Source organism: Oncorhynchus nerka, linkage group LG11 (genome assembly GCF_034236695.1).
Source record: "Oncorhynchus nerka isolate Pitt River linkage group LG11, Oner_Uvic_2.0, whole genome shotgun sequence".
Lineage (NCBI taxonomy): Eukaryota > Metazoa > Chordata > Actinopteri > Salmoniformes > Salmonidae > Oncorhynchus > Oncorhynchus nerka.
The window spans coordinates 48,067,082-48,081,963 of record NC_088406.1 but is presented as its reverse complement, the minus strand read 5'-3'; the positions used below and the strand labels follow the sequence as shown (position 1 = coordinate 48,081,963).

General features: G+C 47.4%; 1 protein-coding gene and 1 long non-coding RNA gene across 2 annotated transcripts; one reads left to right on the top strand and one right to left on the bottom strand.

Annotated features, from left to right (window-relative positions):
* Positions 1-4,909: 4,909 nt before the first annotated feature.
* LOC115137648 (uncharacterized) lies at positions 4,910-8,808 on the bottom strand. Its single transcript, XR_003864822.2, has 3 exons — positions 8,481-8,808; positions 5,611-5,728; positions 4,910-5,303 (listed from the first exon to the last, which is right to left on the bottom strand). It is a non-coding gene; the product is annotated as an uncharacterized LOC115137648 (long non-coding RNA).
* A 3,643-nt stretch (positions 8,809-12,451) lies between these two features.
* On the top strand, positions 12,452-14,758 carry LOC115137817 (homeodomain-interacting protein kinase 4). The gene is made up of 3 exons (XM_029674129.2): positions 12,452-12,987; positions 13,161-14,466; positions 14,603-14,758. The coding sequence occupies exons 1-3, from the start codon at positions 12,452-12,454 to the stop codon at positions 14,756-14,758; spliced, it is 1,998 nt and encodes a 665-aa protein (XP_029529989.1).
* The last annotated feature ends 124 nt before the right edge of the window (positions 14,759-14,882 follow it).

Sequence of the window (14,882 nt, the reverse complement as noted above, 5' to 3'; positions counted from 1 at the left end):
TGGGCTGCGCTCTGGGGACAGCTGCAGCCCATAGTATTGACTGACTGCTGTTGTGACTCCAGAGGTTGGTCACATGATGGCTGTCTGGTCTTTAACAGTGTGTGTGTGTGTGTGTGTGTGTGTGTGTGTGTGTGTGTGTGTGTGTGTGTGTGTGTGTGTGTGTGTGTGTGTGTGTGTGTGTGTGTGTGTGTGTGTGTGTGTGTGTGTGTGTGTGTGTGTGTGTGTGTGTGTGTGTGTGTGTGTGTGTGTGTGTGTGTGTGTGTGTGTGTGTGTGTGTGTGTGTGTGTGTGTGTGTGTGTGTGTGTGTGTGTGTGTGTGTGTGTGTGTGTGTGTGTGTGTGTGTGTGTGTGTGTGTGTGTGTGTGTGTGTGTGTGTGTGTGTGTGTGTGTGTGTGCGCGTACTGAAAATAAACAAGAGGCCGAGCAGAGAAAAGCCCAGCATCTGTAGATGATGGGATGAAAAGCATTTCTTCAAGTTAGCCAATATGACCGCACTTTGTGAGGGCAGAAACCCAGACCGTTTAAATGAAATGTAGAAACATGACAACCAGAAAACATAAATCTACTGAGCATCCCTTCCAACTGTGGATCCCTGTCTCAGGTCAGGACAACAACATCCAAGTGTTCAGGAAGACACAAAGAGGAAACAGGTCTCAGTAGACAAGCCAGCACAGACGTCATATAACACCAGGAATGTCTGCCAGATAAGGTTACACTAACTTAACACAACTGTCAGCTAAACAATGCTCATATCCTCTTCTCATTTTGCCTTGAGCTGGCCCTCCGTCTAGGTGTATTTATAGTCAAGGGACTTGGTCGGGAACCCCTCTTTAACAAGAGCGAGAGATGGAATTTGTCTGTGACATGTTTCAGCAGGGAGGTCAACTGGAGTGGGAGGGGTTGCTAGTGCTACCACGTAGCATGGCATCGAAGCAAGTCTACGGTTTAAACTAAGAACTGATTTGAGCTGCATCTCTTCCTAAGAAAAAACTGTTCCTGTGAAATAAAAGACACTTTGGAACACACATTTCCCCCAATAAAATTGGATTGGATTTGCCAATAGATCTGATTCAAGACAGAAAAAGTCAATGATGTTGTTTACTCATCAATATTGTGTCTCCAGAATCTATTGAATGCAGCTCGACAAAGCAATGTCTATCACTAGGAACCACAATAAGGCTAATGAACAGCAGATCCCCCATCACTCATCCCTACTGACCTGCATTGGAAGAGGGTGTCCAGGTGACTCTGAATATCCCACGCAGACACTCACACATGGTCCAAAGAGACGCAAAACCACAGAGCACACGCACACAAACACACTTTGACACACTGAAAAAAAGGGGAAAAAAGAGAGATGGGTGCAACTGGATGGACAGATAATTATCTGAAGGTTAGCACTCTGTCTGTCAGTAGGCTGGTGGAAGACCTAGCTGTTTCTGGGCTAGCGTGTAGAAAGAGGGTCCCAGGCTGGGAAAAAGAGAGAGAGAGAGGGAGGGAGGGAGGGAGGGAGGGAGGGAGGGAGGGAGGCCGACAGGACCGAGACGGAACAGAATGGGACCGCATTAGCTCAAGTTGACAGTCAGCAGTTTGCGTGTCCCCCTGGTAAAGCCCTGCTCTTTTGTTTGGTGGCGGGACGGCTTTAGCCCCGGCCCAACACGGCCTTGTGAGCAGGCTTAGTGTTAACTGGTCAATGGACACCATGTCAGACAGAGCTCAAAACAAGCCACAATATAATCAAAAGAAAAACACATTCCCCCTGCCTGGCCTGTGGTAAACAGGCCAACGGGTATCGTAGTAAGATGATCGTACTGTACAGTCAGTCACACACTACTACCACTACTAACAGAGCTTTGAGGCTGAGGGACAACTTGAGAACTTGGGGAAAGAGCTCAACAATCTTTTTCATGCTTGATTCCAAACAGTGTAATAACTTCAGTGGAAGCGAGAGTACTTATCAATGCAATGAAGTACTACCAGAGCACATTGTTGATCATGTAAGTCATCTGAAGCATACCCACTGGGCACAGACGTCAGTTCAACTTCTTTTTTTAAATGTATATTTGGTTGAGTTGTCAACTTATGTGAATTCAATGTAAAAAAATAAATAAAAATGCACATTGTCATTGAATTTAGGTTAAAAGCTTGGTGAAAAGAAGACTCAATTCCCTTAGGTTGATGACTTTTTTCAAATCCAATCCATTTTCCCACATTGATTCTATGTCATCACAACATTCACCGTTTGAGTTATTCTACTTTGGTGTAGACCAAGGATCATCAACTAGATCCACCCGTGGGCAGATTTCTACATGAGCGGATGGTCAGGGGGCCCGAAAATAATCACAAATAATTTGTAGACTGCAAATTGACCGCAAGAAGTCCAAACAGATATAATATTTGACTAAAACATAATAATTTCAAACCTTGCTTACTTTTGTATATGGTCCCAAATATCTCTCTATTTTGCGTGGGAATACTTTGGAACAGATTTCCAAAACTAAAATCACTTTGAGCTGATTTGCTGGCGTTTTTTGCTGGCGATATAGTATCCTTCAAAAGTTTGATGCCACTTAGAAATTGTCACGCCCTGACCTTAGAGATCCTTTTCATGTCTCTATTTTGGTTTGGTCAGGGTGTGAGTTGGGGTGGGCATTCTATGTTTTGTGTTCTATGTTTTCTATTTCTGTTCACCTACTCTGCATCTCACAAAGTCACAGCAGTTGGAACAAACATCTCAAATTTGGACTCATCAGACCAAAGGACAGATATTTCCACTGGTGCAATGTCCATTGCTCTTGTTTCTTGGCCCAAGCAAGTCTATTCTTCTTATTGGTGTCCTTTAGTAGTGGTTTCTTTACAGCAATTTGACCATGAAGGCCTGATAAACGTAGTCTCCTCTGAACAGTTGATGTTGAAATTTGTCTATTACTTGAACTCTGTGAAGCATTTATTTGGGGTGCAATTTCTGAGGCTGGTAAACTAATGAACTTATCCTCTGCAGCAGAGCTAAATCTGGGTCTTCCTTTCCTGTGGCGGTCCTCATGAGAGCCAATTTCGTCATAGCGCTTGATGTTTTTTGCGACTGCACATGAAGAAACTTTCAAAGTTCTTGAAAAGTTCGGCATTGACTGACCTTCATTACAGTAATGATGGACTGTCGTTTGTCTTTGCTTATTTGAGCTGTTCTTGCCATAATATGGACTAGGGCTCTCTTCTGTATACCACCCCTTCCTTGTCACAACACAACGGATTGGCTCAAATGCATTAAGAAGGAACTTTTAACAAGGCACACCTGTTAATTGAAATGCATTCCAGGTGACTACCTCATGAAGCTGGTTGAGAGAATGCCAAGAGTCTGCAAAGCTGTCATCAAGGCAAAGGATGGCTACTTTGAAGAATCTCAAATATAAAATATGTTTAGATTTTTTTTACACTTCTTTGGTTACCACATGATTCCATATTTGTATATTTCATAGTTTTGATGTCTTCACTATTATTCTACAATGTAGGAACTAGTCAACATAACAAAAAAAACTGGAATGAGTAGGTGTTTCCAAACTTTTGACTGGTACTGTAAGTACTCAGACCCTTTACTCAGTACCTTGTTGAAGCACCTGTGGCAGCGATTACAGTCTCAAGTCTTCTTGGGTATGACGCTACAAGCTTGGCGCACCTGTATTTGGGGAGTTTCTCAAATTCTTCTCTGCAGATCCTCTCAAGTTCTGTCATGTTGGATGGGGAGCATTGCTGCACAGCTATTTTCAGGTCTCTCCAGAGATGTTCGATCGGTTTCAAGTCTGGGCTCTGTCTGAGCCACTCAAAGACATTCAGAGACATGTCCCAAAGCCACTCTTGTGTTGTTTTGGCTGTGTGCTTAGCGTCGTTGTCCGGGTTGGAAGTTTTTTTCTTCTTCTCTGAAGTAGGTTTTCATCAAGAATCTATCTGTACTTTGTTCAGTTCATCTTTCCCTCAATCCTGACTGGTCTCCCAGTCCCTGACGAAGAAAAACGTTCCCACAGCATGATTCTGCCACCACCATGCTTCATCATAGGAATTAATAAATTCAGGTAGCGTTCTCCTGGCATCCGCCAAACCCAGATTCACCAGATGGTGAAGCATGATTCATCACTCCATAGAACACATTTCCACTGCTCCAGAGTCCAATGATCTTAGGCTTGTGTGTGGCTGCTTGGCCATGTCATGAAGCTCTCGACGAACAGTTCTTGTGCTGACAAGACGCAGTTTGGAACTTGGTAGTGAGTGTTGAGCTTGTGTGGCCTACCACTTCACGGCTGAGCCGTTGTTGCTCCTAGATGTTTTCACTTCACATTATACTTACAGTTGACCGGGGGCAGCTCTAGCAGGGAAGAAATTTGACGAACTGACTTTTGGAAAGGTGGCATCCTATGGCGCTGCCACGTTGAAAGTCCCTGAGCTCTTCAGTACTGGGAATTACACTGCCAATATTTGTCTATGGAAATTGCATGGCTGTGTGCTCGATTTTATACACCTGTCAGAAACGAGTGTGGCTGAAATAGCTGAATCCACTAGTTGTGTATATTACCATTTGTAAAAAACATTCCAATATTCTGTAATAACATTTATTTTACACCCTAAAATGAATCCATTTGAAGTAATACAAGGCTATTGCAGATTGCTTTTAAATCCACACTTGATCAGCTCTGAAACGTTCAGCTGGTGGTATCAAAATTCGAAGTGAGTTAGAGTCCATTCCACCGCTTACCTGATTTGCTGTCATGAGACTATCCCCTTAATGTGATCAAATCTGAGTGTTGCCGCTGACCATTCATAACTGCCAACAGACAATCCAATAACACTTGAAGTGGTGAAAAGGAAGTCTCCTAATTGGATGATATCATTCAAAAGCACGAGGAGACAAGGAACAGAAGTTCAGGGTCAAAACAGTACTTTATTTCCCACATCAGTGTATTATAAACCTGGCAGCAAATCCAAGGGTCATACATAGTCCTGATAGCACTCACCTTTTGGCACTTCCATAATCATGACTAATATTGTACCTTCCAGAACGGATCAAAAACAATCTGTTTATGGCGACTAATGTAAACATTTTCACTGCTATGAACTGGATTCATTGTTAGTGTTTTGACTTTTAATAGCTGAGCTACTCATCTCAATAATGGATTGAGCTGGTCATCGTGTTAGAAAGGATTGGTCAATAGACCAGGGCTTTGGTGTCGGGTCCTCTGCAGTGCCATGCCATCTCTCGCTTTGATGGTGTTTCCATCTGCCATCACTTGCTTGCAGATCCTCCAGCCACTGGTCCTACAGTTATGAGATAACCGGCATTGGATAGTCACAAAGCAGAATACACAACTAAGGAAAACATGAAAATGGGCAGGGAACATCAGCAAGCAGCAAACCATGACCATATAGTAGTTCATCAAATAATGAAAGAAACCATTGTGGCTACAACCCAAATCAACTGGGGCCAAATGTAGCCACCATGTCTAAGGTTGTGGATTGGAAACTGTGTAACTGGAACTAAGTGACATAACTGGAAGAGAGATGCGGTTCCTGGCCTGTAGGTTGGGATAGAGGGAAGCCAAATTGCGGTGGAAGAGGAACCCACCTTCAAGCCATCTGCTGCCCACGGAAGAGCCAGACACCACCGATGGAGTCATCACAGACTGCAGCACTAGCACGGCAAAGGCATGCCCCTCGTCTGGATCTGGTCCAGCCTAAAGAATCTGGATAGGGAGAGGATCGGAGCGGATCAGAGGGGTAGAAAATGAGAGCTAAAATATTAGACAGAGATGGGGTGAAAAACTACAGTCCAGTAACTCCTCAGTACACTTTCCAGAGAGAGGGACACACAATCATTCATTGAAGAGATCAGGCTTGGTTTCTTAATGCTATGTTACTGTATATGGCTAGGTATAAATTAAGATAGAGATCTCATTCCAGGCCATTTGGAAAGAGCACGCCCCAAACCCACCCCTTGCCTATACTCCCCTGGGTAAATAGAACCACCCAGATGGGTGGACACCCTGGGTTGTGAGGGAGTTCCAAAAGGCCCTGGGTCCGGCATGGGGAGAGCCAGGCAGGGAGGAGGGTGCACCCTTGTCACCACACCTGCCCACTGGCACGACAGGATGATAATTAAAGTGCATTTGTTCTTTTGGTAGGAACATTTCTGTCAAAAGAAAACACATATAGGCTACTGTTCCTACACACAAACCAAGATCCTTCCTCCTTACTGGTATGTAAGGCCACCTTTGTGGTCTTTCTTTTCCATTAAGGAGTCCAGTAATACTAGCACCTGTGTGGGAAAAGCCATATGACATCTATATCATCCAGACCAGTGGTTAGGTATTCAGCCCTACAGAATCAATATCACATTGGATGGGAAAGTTGGAGAGTGCAGAGTTGTCTCCCTCATAGGGACAGGGAGCAGGCGAGTAGGGGGTAGGCTGAGTGATTAGGGGTGAGGAGGGTGGGCTGGCTGGGGGCGTGTCCAGGGTGGTGCTCGGAGCAGCAGCTCCTCTGTCAACACAGGACGTTCAGAGAGAGGCATCCTGTCCTGATAGAGGACAGCGCCACCAAACGCCCACCATGGCTGTAGGCAGTAGGCAAGTACCTCTCCACTCTCCCTCCTCTTCCCCACTGGGTGGAGGCACTGGCACAGGGAAACCAAAATAAACTCTGGGCTGTGCTTTGCATACTTCTGCACCTGACGACATGGCATCACAGAAATTGTTCTGCGATCTGATCGTGATAGAGAGTGACGCACACGTGTGTTCACGACAAAGTCCAGTGCATACCGTACCTTATCATGGGCATAGTCCAGTGCATACCTTATTCTGACTGATAGGGCTCTGAGATTAGTATCCTAGAGCGATTGATGAGAATGTGAAGCAACACTGCACGCCATGTGACCTCACTGCGGCTATGGAAACTGCCTTAATGCTGCCCACCAGTGCTTAAACGCTGCTACTGCTATACACTCTACTAATAGGACTAAAACTAATGTTTAACATTCAAATGTATCTCAATCTCTAAATACTGAATGGCCAATTAGGTAATTGATCAAACTAGCAAAGGAAAAAACATACAGATTTTCTTTCTGGGGGTCTAAAATGGCCGCCACACAATAGCTGCCCATAATTTGCAATCGCAATGCTCTACTCTTGGCACTGGGAGCAGTCATCCAAGGCAGTAAACTGAATGATGAAATGGTTCAAATGAACCTACATAAATTTGTAAAGAAAGTATGACTTCTTGTGAAAGTGATAAACGCAGAGAGAGAAAAAGACAACCTCGTAGCTTAAATTCTGGGAGTATTTAGTATGTATTAAGAACCCCATTAGCTGCTCCACTGAGAGATATGAGGACTAATTGTGGTGTTAAAACTGGACCTGCAAGGAAATCATTTCCAGAGATTAGCCATGATTGATCAGCATTTTTTTAAATAAAAATAAGAAGTGACACGAACGGTGAGTTTACACGAGGAGGAGACATCGCGCGGTGAAACATCGGAAGCCATTCACTTTCAATGGAAGGAAAGCAAGAGAAGCCGAGTGGGCGGGGGACCATTGAGCGATGAGAGCATTGGGCGATGGCGCTGAACTGGGCGGGACTCAAATTGGGGAAAGCTGAACAATATTAAAACCTTGTGCTCTGTTATTTAGGAACGTGTCAAGACCTGACTCTCAGAGCCTACCTTCTATTGACCCTGTTGACTCAGGGGAAGATTAGTAGGAAAGATGTGTTTATCTTTTGGTCCATTCAACAACAGAGCGATACGAACCTTGTTTCAGCAGGATGTTGTATCTATACCTTATGTCATGCCTTATTGGAATGGATTTATTGATAATATCTGTTGGAAAAAAAGTTTGGTTGTTGCCACACACATACCTACGTGTTAATGTAACAGTAGCATCGTTACCCATCGCTCCACAAAAGCCGCGACCCTTCTTATTAACAAAAATATTTACTTGTTAACAAAATCTACCCTACCCTTAAGAAAAACATTGGTACATGGCAACAAAGCTATTAAGTACTGATAACACTACCTACTGCAAAATGTTGTTAAATTACTACATGTACTTCACTATTACCCAACACTGGTTCTGCGCATGTTTAGTCCACCAATGTTAGGCTACCCCAAAGTCACCTTGGCAGGTCATTGATGAGTCTACAATGAAGTCAAAGCAAACCACATACATCCTATAATTTGCCTATGACTATGTCTTAGACTCAGTCCTGTAGTAGCCTATATGTTTCAATCGAAAATTATTTTATAAATTCAAATTAGTGTCACATCTCGAATGATTTAATACATTCATATGAAAGCCTATAATCGCGTTATAACGTGGTTTGCATTGAAAAATGTGTGTGTGTGTGTGTGTGTGTGTGTGTGATCAAAAAGGTTAGTGAAAAACTTAGCCTACCAAATCACCAATAAAATAAAAGTTGTAACAGAAATATTTGTACTCTTACCTCGTCTTTATGGTGGATGACTTGGCGCTGATCTAGAAGTTCAGTCTATAAAAACTTTAGAAGCCTCACCCAAGGGCTCCACAGTTCGTGCGCCCGGAATCATTAGATAACGGGACGATTGTCGTGGATAGAGCATAAGCTGTACAATTATATAGCCTACCAACCACTCCTAAAAAGAAAAACAATAAAAGACTGCGATATTTTACTACACACTGTAGGGCAAAAGTAACTGTTTTTGATATAGGCCTATATACCGTCATTTTCGCACGGTCCCAAAGTAACTGTTGACATAATAGATGCCCCTCCTTCTTCTGATGATGTGGAAAAGGTTGGATAGGTGGAGGCCATTGACATCAGAATTCAATTGTGGTCTCAAGGATTTTGCATAGAGACGGGCATAGGCCACTGTATATATGCATTCGCTAGGCCAAGTCATTTTTTTCAGGAACAAAAACAGTGAACAAATGTATTTCTTTATTTAGCCTATGTATTATTATCGTAATAATAATACTGTAACGGCTTTCTAATGGTGAAGGAGAGTCGGACCAAACTGCAGCGTGTCTATTTTGATTCATCTTTAATAAACAAACGTAACACACAACAAAACACTAACACTACAAAACGAAAACAGCCTATACAAGTGTCTACTAACCTCTAACCAGGAACATCAAGACACACAGGACAATCACCCACAATACAACCAAAGAATATGGCTGCCTAAATATGGTTCCCAATCAGAGACAACGGTAAACACCTGCCTCTGATTGAGAACCACTTCAGACAGCCATAGACTCTCCTAGAACACCCCACTAAGCTACAATCCCACTATACACACATTCCAAAATCCCAAGACAAAACACACCACAATACAAAAACTCTATGCCACACCCTGGCCTGACCCAATACATGAAGAAAACACAAAATACTTAGACCAGGGCGTGACAGAACCCCCCCCCTAAGGTGCGGACTCCCGAACGCACCTCAAAACAAATAGGGAGGGTCCGGGTGGGCGTCTGTCCATGGTGGCGGTTCCGGCGCGGGACGTGGACCCCACTCAATTAATGTCTTAGTCCCCTCTCCTCGCGTCCCTGGATAGTCCACCCTCGCCGCTGACCATGGCCTAGTAGTCCTCACCCAGAAACCCACTGGATTGAGGAGCAGATCGGGACTGAGGGGCAGCTCGGGACTGAGGCAGCTCGGGACTGAGGGGAAGCTCGGGAGTGAGAGGAAGCTCGGGAGTGAGAGGAAGCTCGGGAGTGAGAGGAAGCTCGGGAGTGAGAGGAAGCTCAGGCAGGTTTATGGATCTACCAGATCCTGGCTGGCTGGTGGTTCCGACAGATCCTGGCTGACTGGCGGATCCTGGCTGACTGGCGGATCCTGGCTGACTGGCGGATCTGGCAGATCCTGGCTGACTGGCGGATCCTGGCTGACTGGCGGATCTGGCAGATCCTGGCTGACTGGCGGATCTGGCAGATCCTGGCTGACTGGCGGATCTGGCAGATCCTGGCTGACAAGCGGATCTGGCAGATCCTGGCTGACTGGCGGATCCTGGCTGACAAGCGGTTCTGGCAGATCCTGGCCGACTGGCGGATCCTGGCTGACTAGCGGATCTGGCAGATCCTGGCTGACTGGCACTTCTGGCGGATCCTGGCAGACTGGCGGATCCTTGCTGACTGGCGGATCCTGGCACACTGGCGGATCCTGGCTGAATGGCGGATCTAACTGATCCTGGCAGACTGGCGGCACTGGTGGCGCTGGGCAGACTGGCGGCGCTGGGCAGACTGGTGGCTCAGGCGGCGCTGGGCAGACTGGCGGCTCAGGCGGCGCTGGGCAGACTGGCGGCACTGGCGGCGCTGGGCAGACTGGCGACGCTGGGCAGACTGGCGGCGCTGGGCAGACTGGCGGCGCTGGGCAGACTGGGAGCACTGGCGGCGCTGGGCAGACTGGCGGTGCTGGGCAGACTGGCGGTGCTGGGCAGACTGGCGGTGCTGGGCAGACTGGTAGCTCAGACGGCGCTGGGCAGACGGGTAGCTCAGACGGCGCTGGGCAGACTAACAGCTCTGGATGCTTCATGCAGGCTGACAGCTCTGGCTGCGCTGAACAGAGGAGTACTGGTGCCTCTGGAATGAGGGGCTCTGGCGCCTCTGGCATGAGGGGCGGTAGCTCTGACAGCGCCGGACAGCCGGGAGGCTCCGGCAGCGGCGCCGGACAGCCGGGAGGCTCCGGCAGCGGCGCCGGACAGGCGGGAGGCTCCGGCAGCGGCGCCGGACAGGCGGGAGGCTCCGGCAGCGGCGCCGGACAGGCGGGACGCTCCGGCAGCGGCGCCGGACAGGCGAGAGGCTCCGGCAGCGGCGCCGGACAGGCGAGAGGCTCCGGCGCCGGACAGGCGGGACGCTCCGGCAGCGCTGGACAGGCGGGACACACTGTAGGCCTGATGCGTGGTGCTGGCGGTAATGAACAGAGGACACGCACAGGAAGCCTGGTGCGAGGAGCTGCTACCGGAGGGCTGGGGTGTGGAGGTGGTACTGGATAGACCGGACCGTGCAGGCGCTCTGGAGCTCTTGAGCACCGAGCCTGCCCAACCTTACCTGGCTCGATGCCCACTCTAGCCCGGCCGATACGAGGAGCTGGAATATACCGCACCGGGCTATGCACCCGCACTGGGGACACCGTGCGCACCACTGCATAACAAGGTGCCTGCCCGGTCTCTCTAGCCCCCCGGTAACCACAGGAAGTTAGCGTAGGTCTCCTACCTAGCGTAGCCATACTCCCGGCTCCGGCAGCGGCGCCGGACAGGCGGGAGGCTCCGGCAGCGCTGGACAGGCGGGACGCACTGTAGGCCTGATGCGTGGTGCTGGCACTGGTATGCCGTGCATACTATGCCACGCCAACAGCTTTCTTTCTACTCTGTCCACTACATCCTCCACACTCTCAGACTCAGCACTCTGCGTCGCCGACAGCTCCAATTCCATCCATGGCTCTGCCCAGGGTCCTTTTCCGTCAAGGATCTCCTCCCAAGTCCATTTATCCAAAGAGTGCAGCCTCTCCCACTGCTGCTGCTGCCTCTGTTGCTTCTCCTGCTGCTGCCTTTGCTGCTGCTGCTGTTGCTCCTGCTGCACCTGTCGCTTCTCCTGTGGCTCCTGCCTGTTGACACGCTGCTTGGTCCTGTGGTGGGTGATTCTGTAACGGCTTTCTAATGGTGAAGGAGAGTCGGACCAAACTGCAGCGTGTCTATTGTGATTCATCTTTAATAAACAAACGTAACACACAACAAAACACTAACACTACAAAACGAAACGAAAACCGAAAACAGCCTATACAAGTGTCTACTAACCTCTAACCAGGACATCAAGACACACAGGACAATCACCCACAATACAACCAAAGAATATGGCTGCCTAAATATGGTTCCCAATCAGAGACAACGGTAAACACCTGCCTCTGATTGAGAACCACTTCAGACAGCCATAGACTCTCCTAGAACACCCCACTAAGCTACAATCCCACTATACACACATTCCAAAATCCCAAGACAAAACACACCACAATACAAAAACTCTATGCCACACCCTGGCCTGACCCAATACATGAAGAAAACACAAAATACTTAGACCAGGGCGTGACAAATACATTTAATACTAATAATAATGTAATACTTATTTGTTAATCATGTATCATCATAAAGGCATATTGTTATCATTTTTAGTCTTATCAATATTAGCCAACTAATATAATCGATGATGGTTGAGGATGATGATGATAATGATGATGGTGATTTTCTCAAAATCTCGGTCATTTAACAAGTGAAGGTATTGCAACTTCTGCAAATAGTTTAGTTCTGAGAAAACTTTCGAAATAGAATGCTTAGAATTGTTAGATCGCCCAGGGAACGTTCCATGGGTTTAGAACTATTGACAATATGTTTATAATTGAAATTAAAATCACCACAAAGACCAGGAAGCAAGCTGAGAATGAGAGATATCTATTCTGAAACTGAAGTCTACCACACTTTGGATGTAGTGGGAAAGGGTACCTTCGGAAAAGTGTCAAAATGCTGGAGAGGGAGTGACGGAGAATTAGTGGCGGTAAAAATGATGAAAATGGATGTTCACAGAAATCGAGTGATAAAAAATGAATTAAAACTTATAAGTGCTCTTTCCCGGAATAATTTGAAGACAAGCCACATCGTTCAATTTCACGAGGCCTTCCGTGACCAAACGAATCATTACCTGGTTTTTGAACTATTGGAGAAGAACCTGTATCAGCTTCAGAAAGAGAATGGTTTCAAGCCGATGGCGGTCCGCAACATCAGGACCATCACGTGTCAGATGATAAAAGCACTAGCCAAACTGAAGGAACTCGCCATCATTCATGCTGATCTGAAACCGGAAAATATAATGATCGTGGATCATTGTCGCCATCCTTTCAGCGTAAAGTTGATTGATTTTGGTTCTGCAAGTATTTTCAGTGAAGTGCATTTTGTTAAGGAGCCATACATCCAATCCAGGTAGAGAGCACATGTTGCACCACATGCTTTGTGATGTCTTGTATTTGTGATCATTAAAACAAATTCAGGGTATCTGTGTGAACCAAAAATGATCACTTCACAAAAAAAAAACATTTGGGAAAGAAAATAACTACTTAAATTTGCTCTTACCCCGTTTTTCAAATAACTCACAGGTTCTATAGGTCTCCTGAAATCCTCCTGGGCCTTCCATTCTGTGAGAAAGTGGACATGTGGTCTCTGGGTTGTGTGATGTCAGAGTTGTTCCTTGGATGGCCTCTGTATCCCGGCGATTCAGAGTTCGATCAAGTGAGGTACATCTGCGAGACGCAAGGACTACCGCAAGCCCATCTGCTCAACATGGCCAGCAAGGTTCACAATTTCTTCAAGCTCACCACCAACAGTCGAGGAGAGAATAAATGGCAGCTCAAGCCCAACAAGAGGCGTCCCCCCTCAGGCACAGAAGGCCGTACCCAGGGGAAGCACCTGGGATCAACAGATCGGAGGAAGTACATCCTCTCCTCCCTGGACCAGCTGGAGACCATGGAGTTCACGGAGCACGACCCAGAGCTCCGCAACGAAGACGTGGCAGCAGAAGTTGAGGACCGCCGGAGCATGGTGCAGCTCCTCAAGCGGATGTTAACCTTGGACTCCCACCAGAGGATCCTACCCAATGCAGCCTTACACCATCCTTTCATCAACATGCACCACTTACGCATGTACCCAGACTACAACCGCTACTATGAGCAGTCCGCTCAGGCTCTCCGTGAAGCCCTGATTCAGGATACAGCTCCAGAGGGAGACAGCTGTCGGTCTCACCATCTGAATGCAGAGAGGGGCCAGCGGTTCCTGTACCCCAGGGAGAAGGAGGCCCACCAGTCATGTCCACGGGTTCAAAATCACCATGACCACCGGGAGGGCTATCCACCATCCTCAGAGGGTTTACAAGGTAACAATGGGGTTCTCTCCCAGCAGACCCCAGTCCCCAGTGTGCCTCAGTCCCCCACAGCACTGATTGAAGACCTGATGGAGAGCTTGTGCATTGTGGATGAGGCTAGCCTGGAGACCACCATGGGGGTATGGGCGGACAAGGATGTCCAGTGTGCCTTCCATCCGTCCAGTTCTGTGATACCTTCAGATCTCCAAGCTGGCCTCCAACCAAGTGAAAGCATTGCCTTCCAGGAGACTGAGCTAGCCTGTCCTCACTTAGGCTCCACCAGCAGAGAGGAACCAGAGAGTGGCTCCATGCTGTCCCATTTCACCAGGCTGTGTGAGAGCCAGCGCCTGAGGCAGCCAGTGGCCAGGTCCTCGCGGTCCGATCCTACCCACAGGTTGAGCTACACCTCTGTGCCCCAGGTGGACAAAGCAGGTGAGCCCATAGGCTTCAGTTTCTTTTCTAGGGACCCCACCACCCAACAGGATCTTGCAGGGCCCAGGGAGCAGGCAGGGGCAAAGGAGGCAGCCCGTGATTATGGTTTGGAGGTAAGAGTATGTCATTTTGGAGATACAATATCATTGTCAGTAGAGATTCGTAGCATAATACTGTATAAATGGTGTAGGGTTTACAATTCTGGAACATTTTTGTCATTTTCCATTTTGCTGTCCCACTCTCCCACAGGATATCCAGTTTCTCAATTTTGAACCTGAAGGCTACACCTGTCATTGTGGCCAATGGTGGCCGGCGTGGACCATGGACCCAGAGGTGTCCTCCTACCTGGGCTACGGCCCCCCAGCCTGCTGTAGCCATACACAGCAGCAATGCCTCCACTACTGAGTCTCCTGGTGGGAGGGGGTCAACGTGATCTCCTCAATACAGCAAACAGACACTCTGCCAATGCAAAGCAGGCCTGAATAGACAAGTAGACCCGCTTTTTAAAATAGCCCTCTGAAAATGTTGT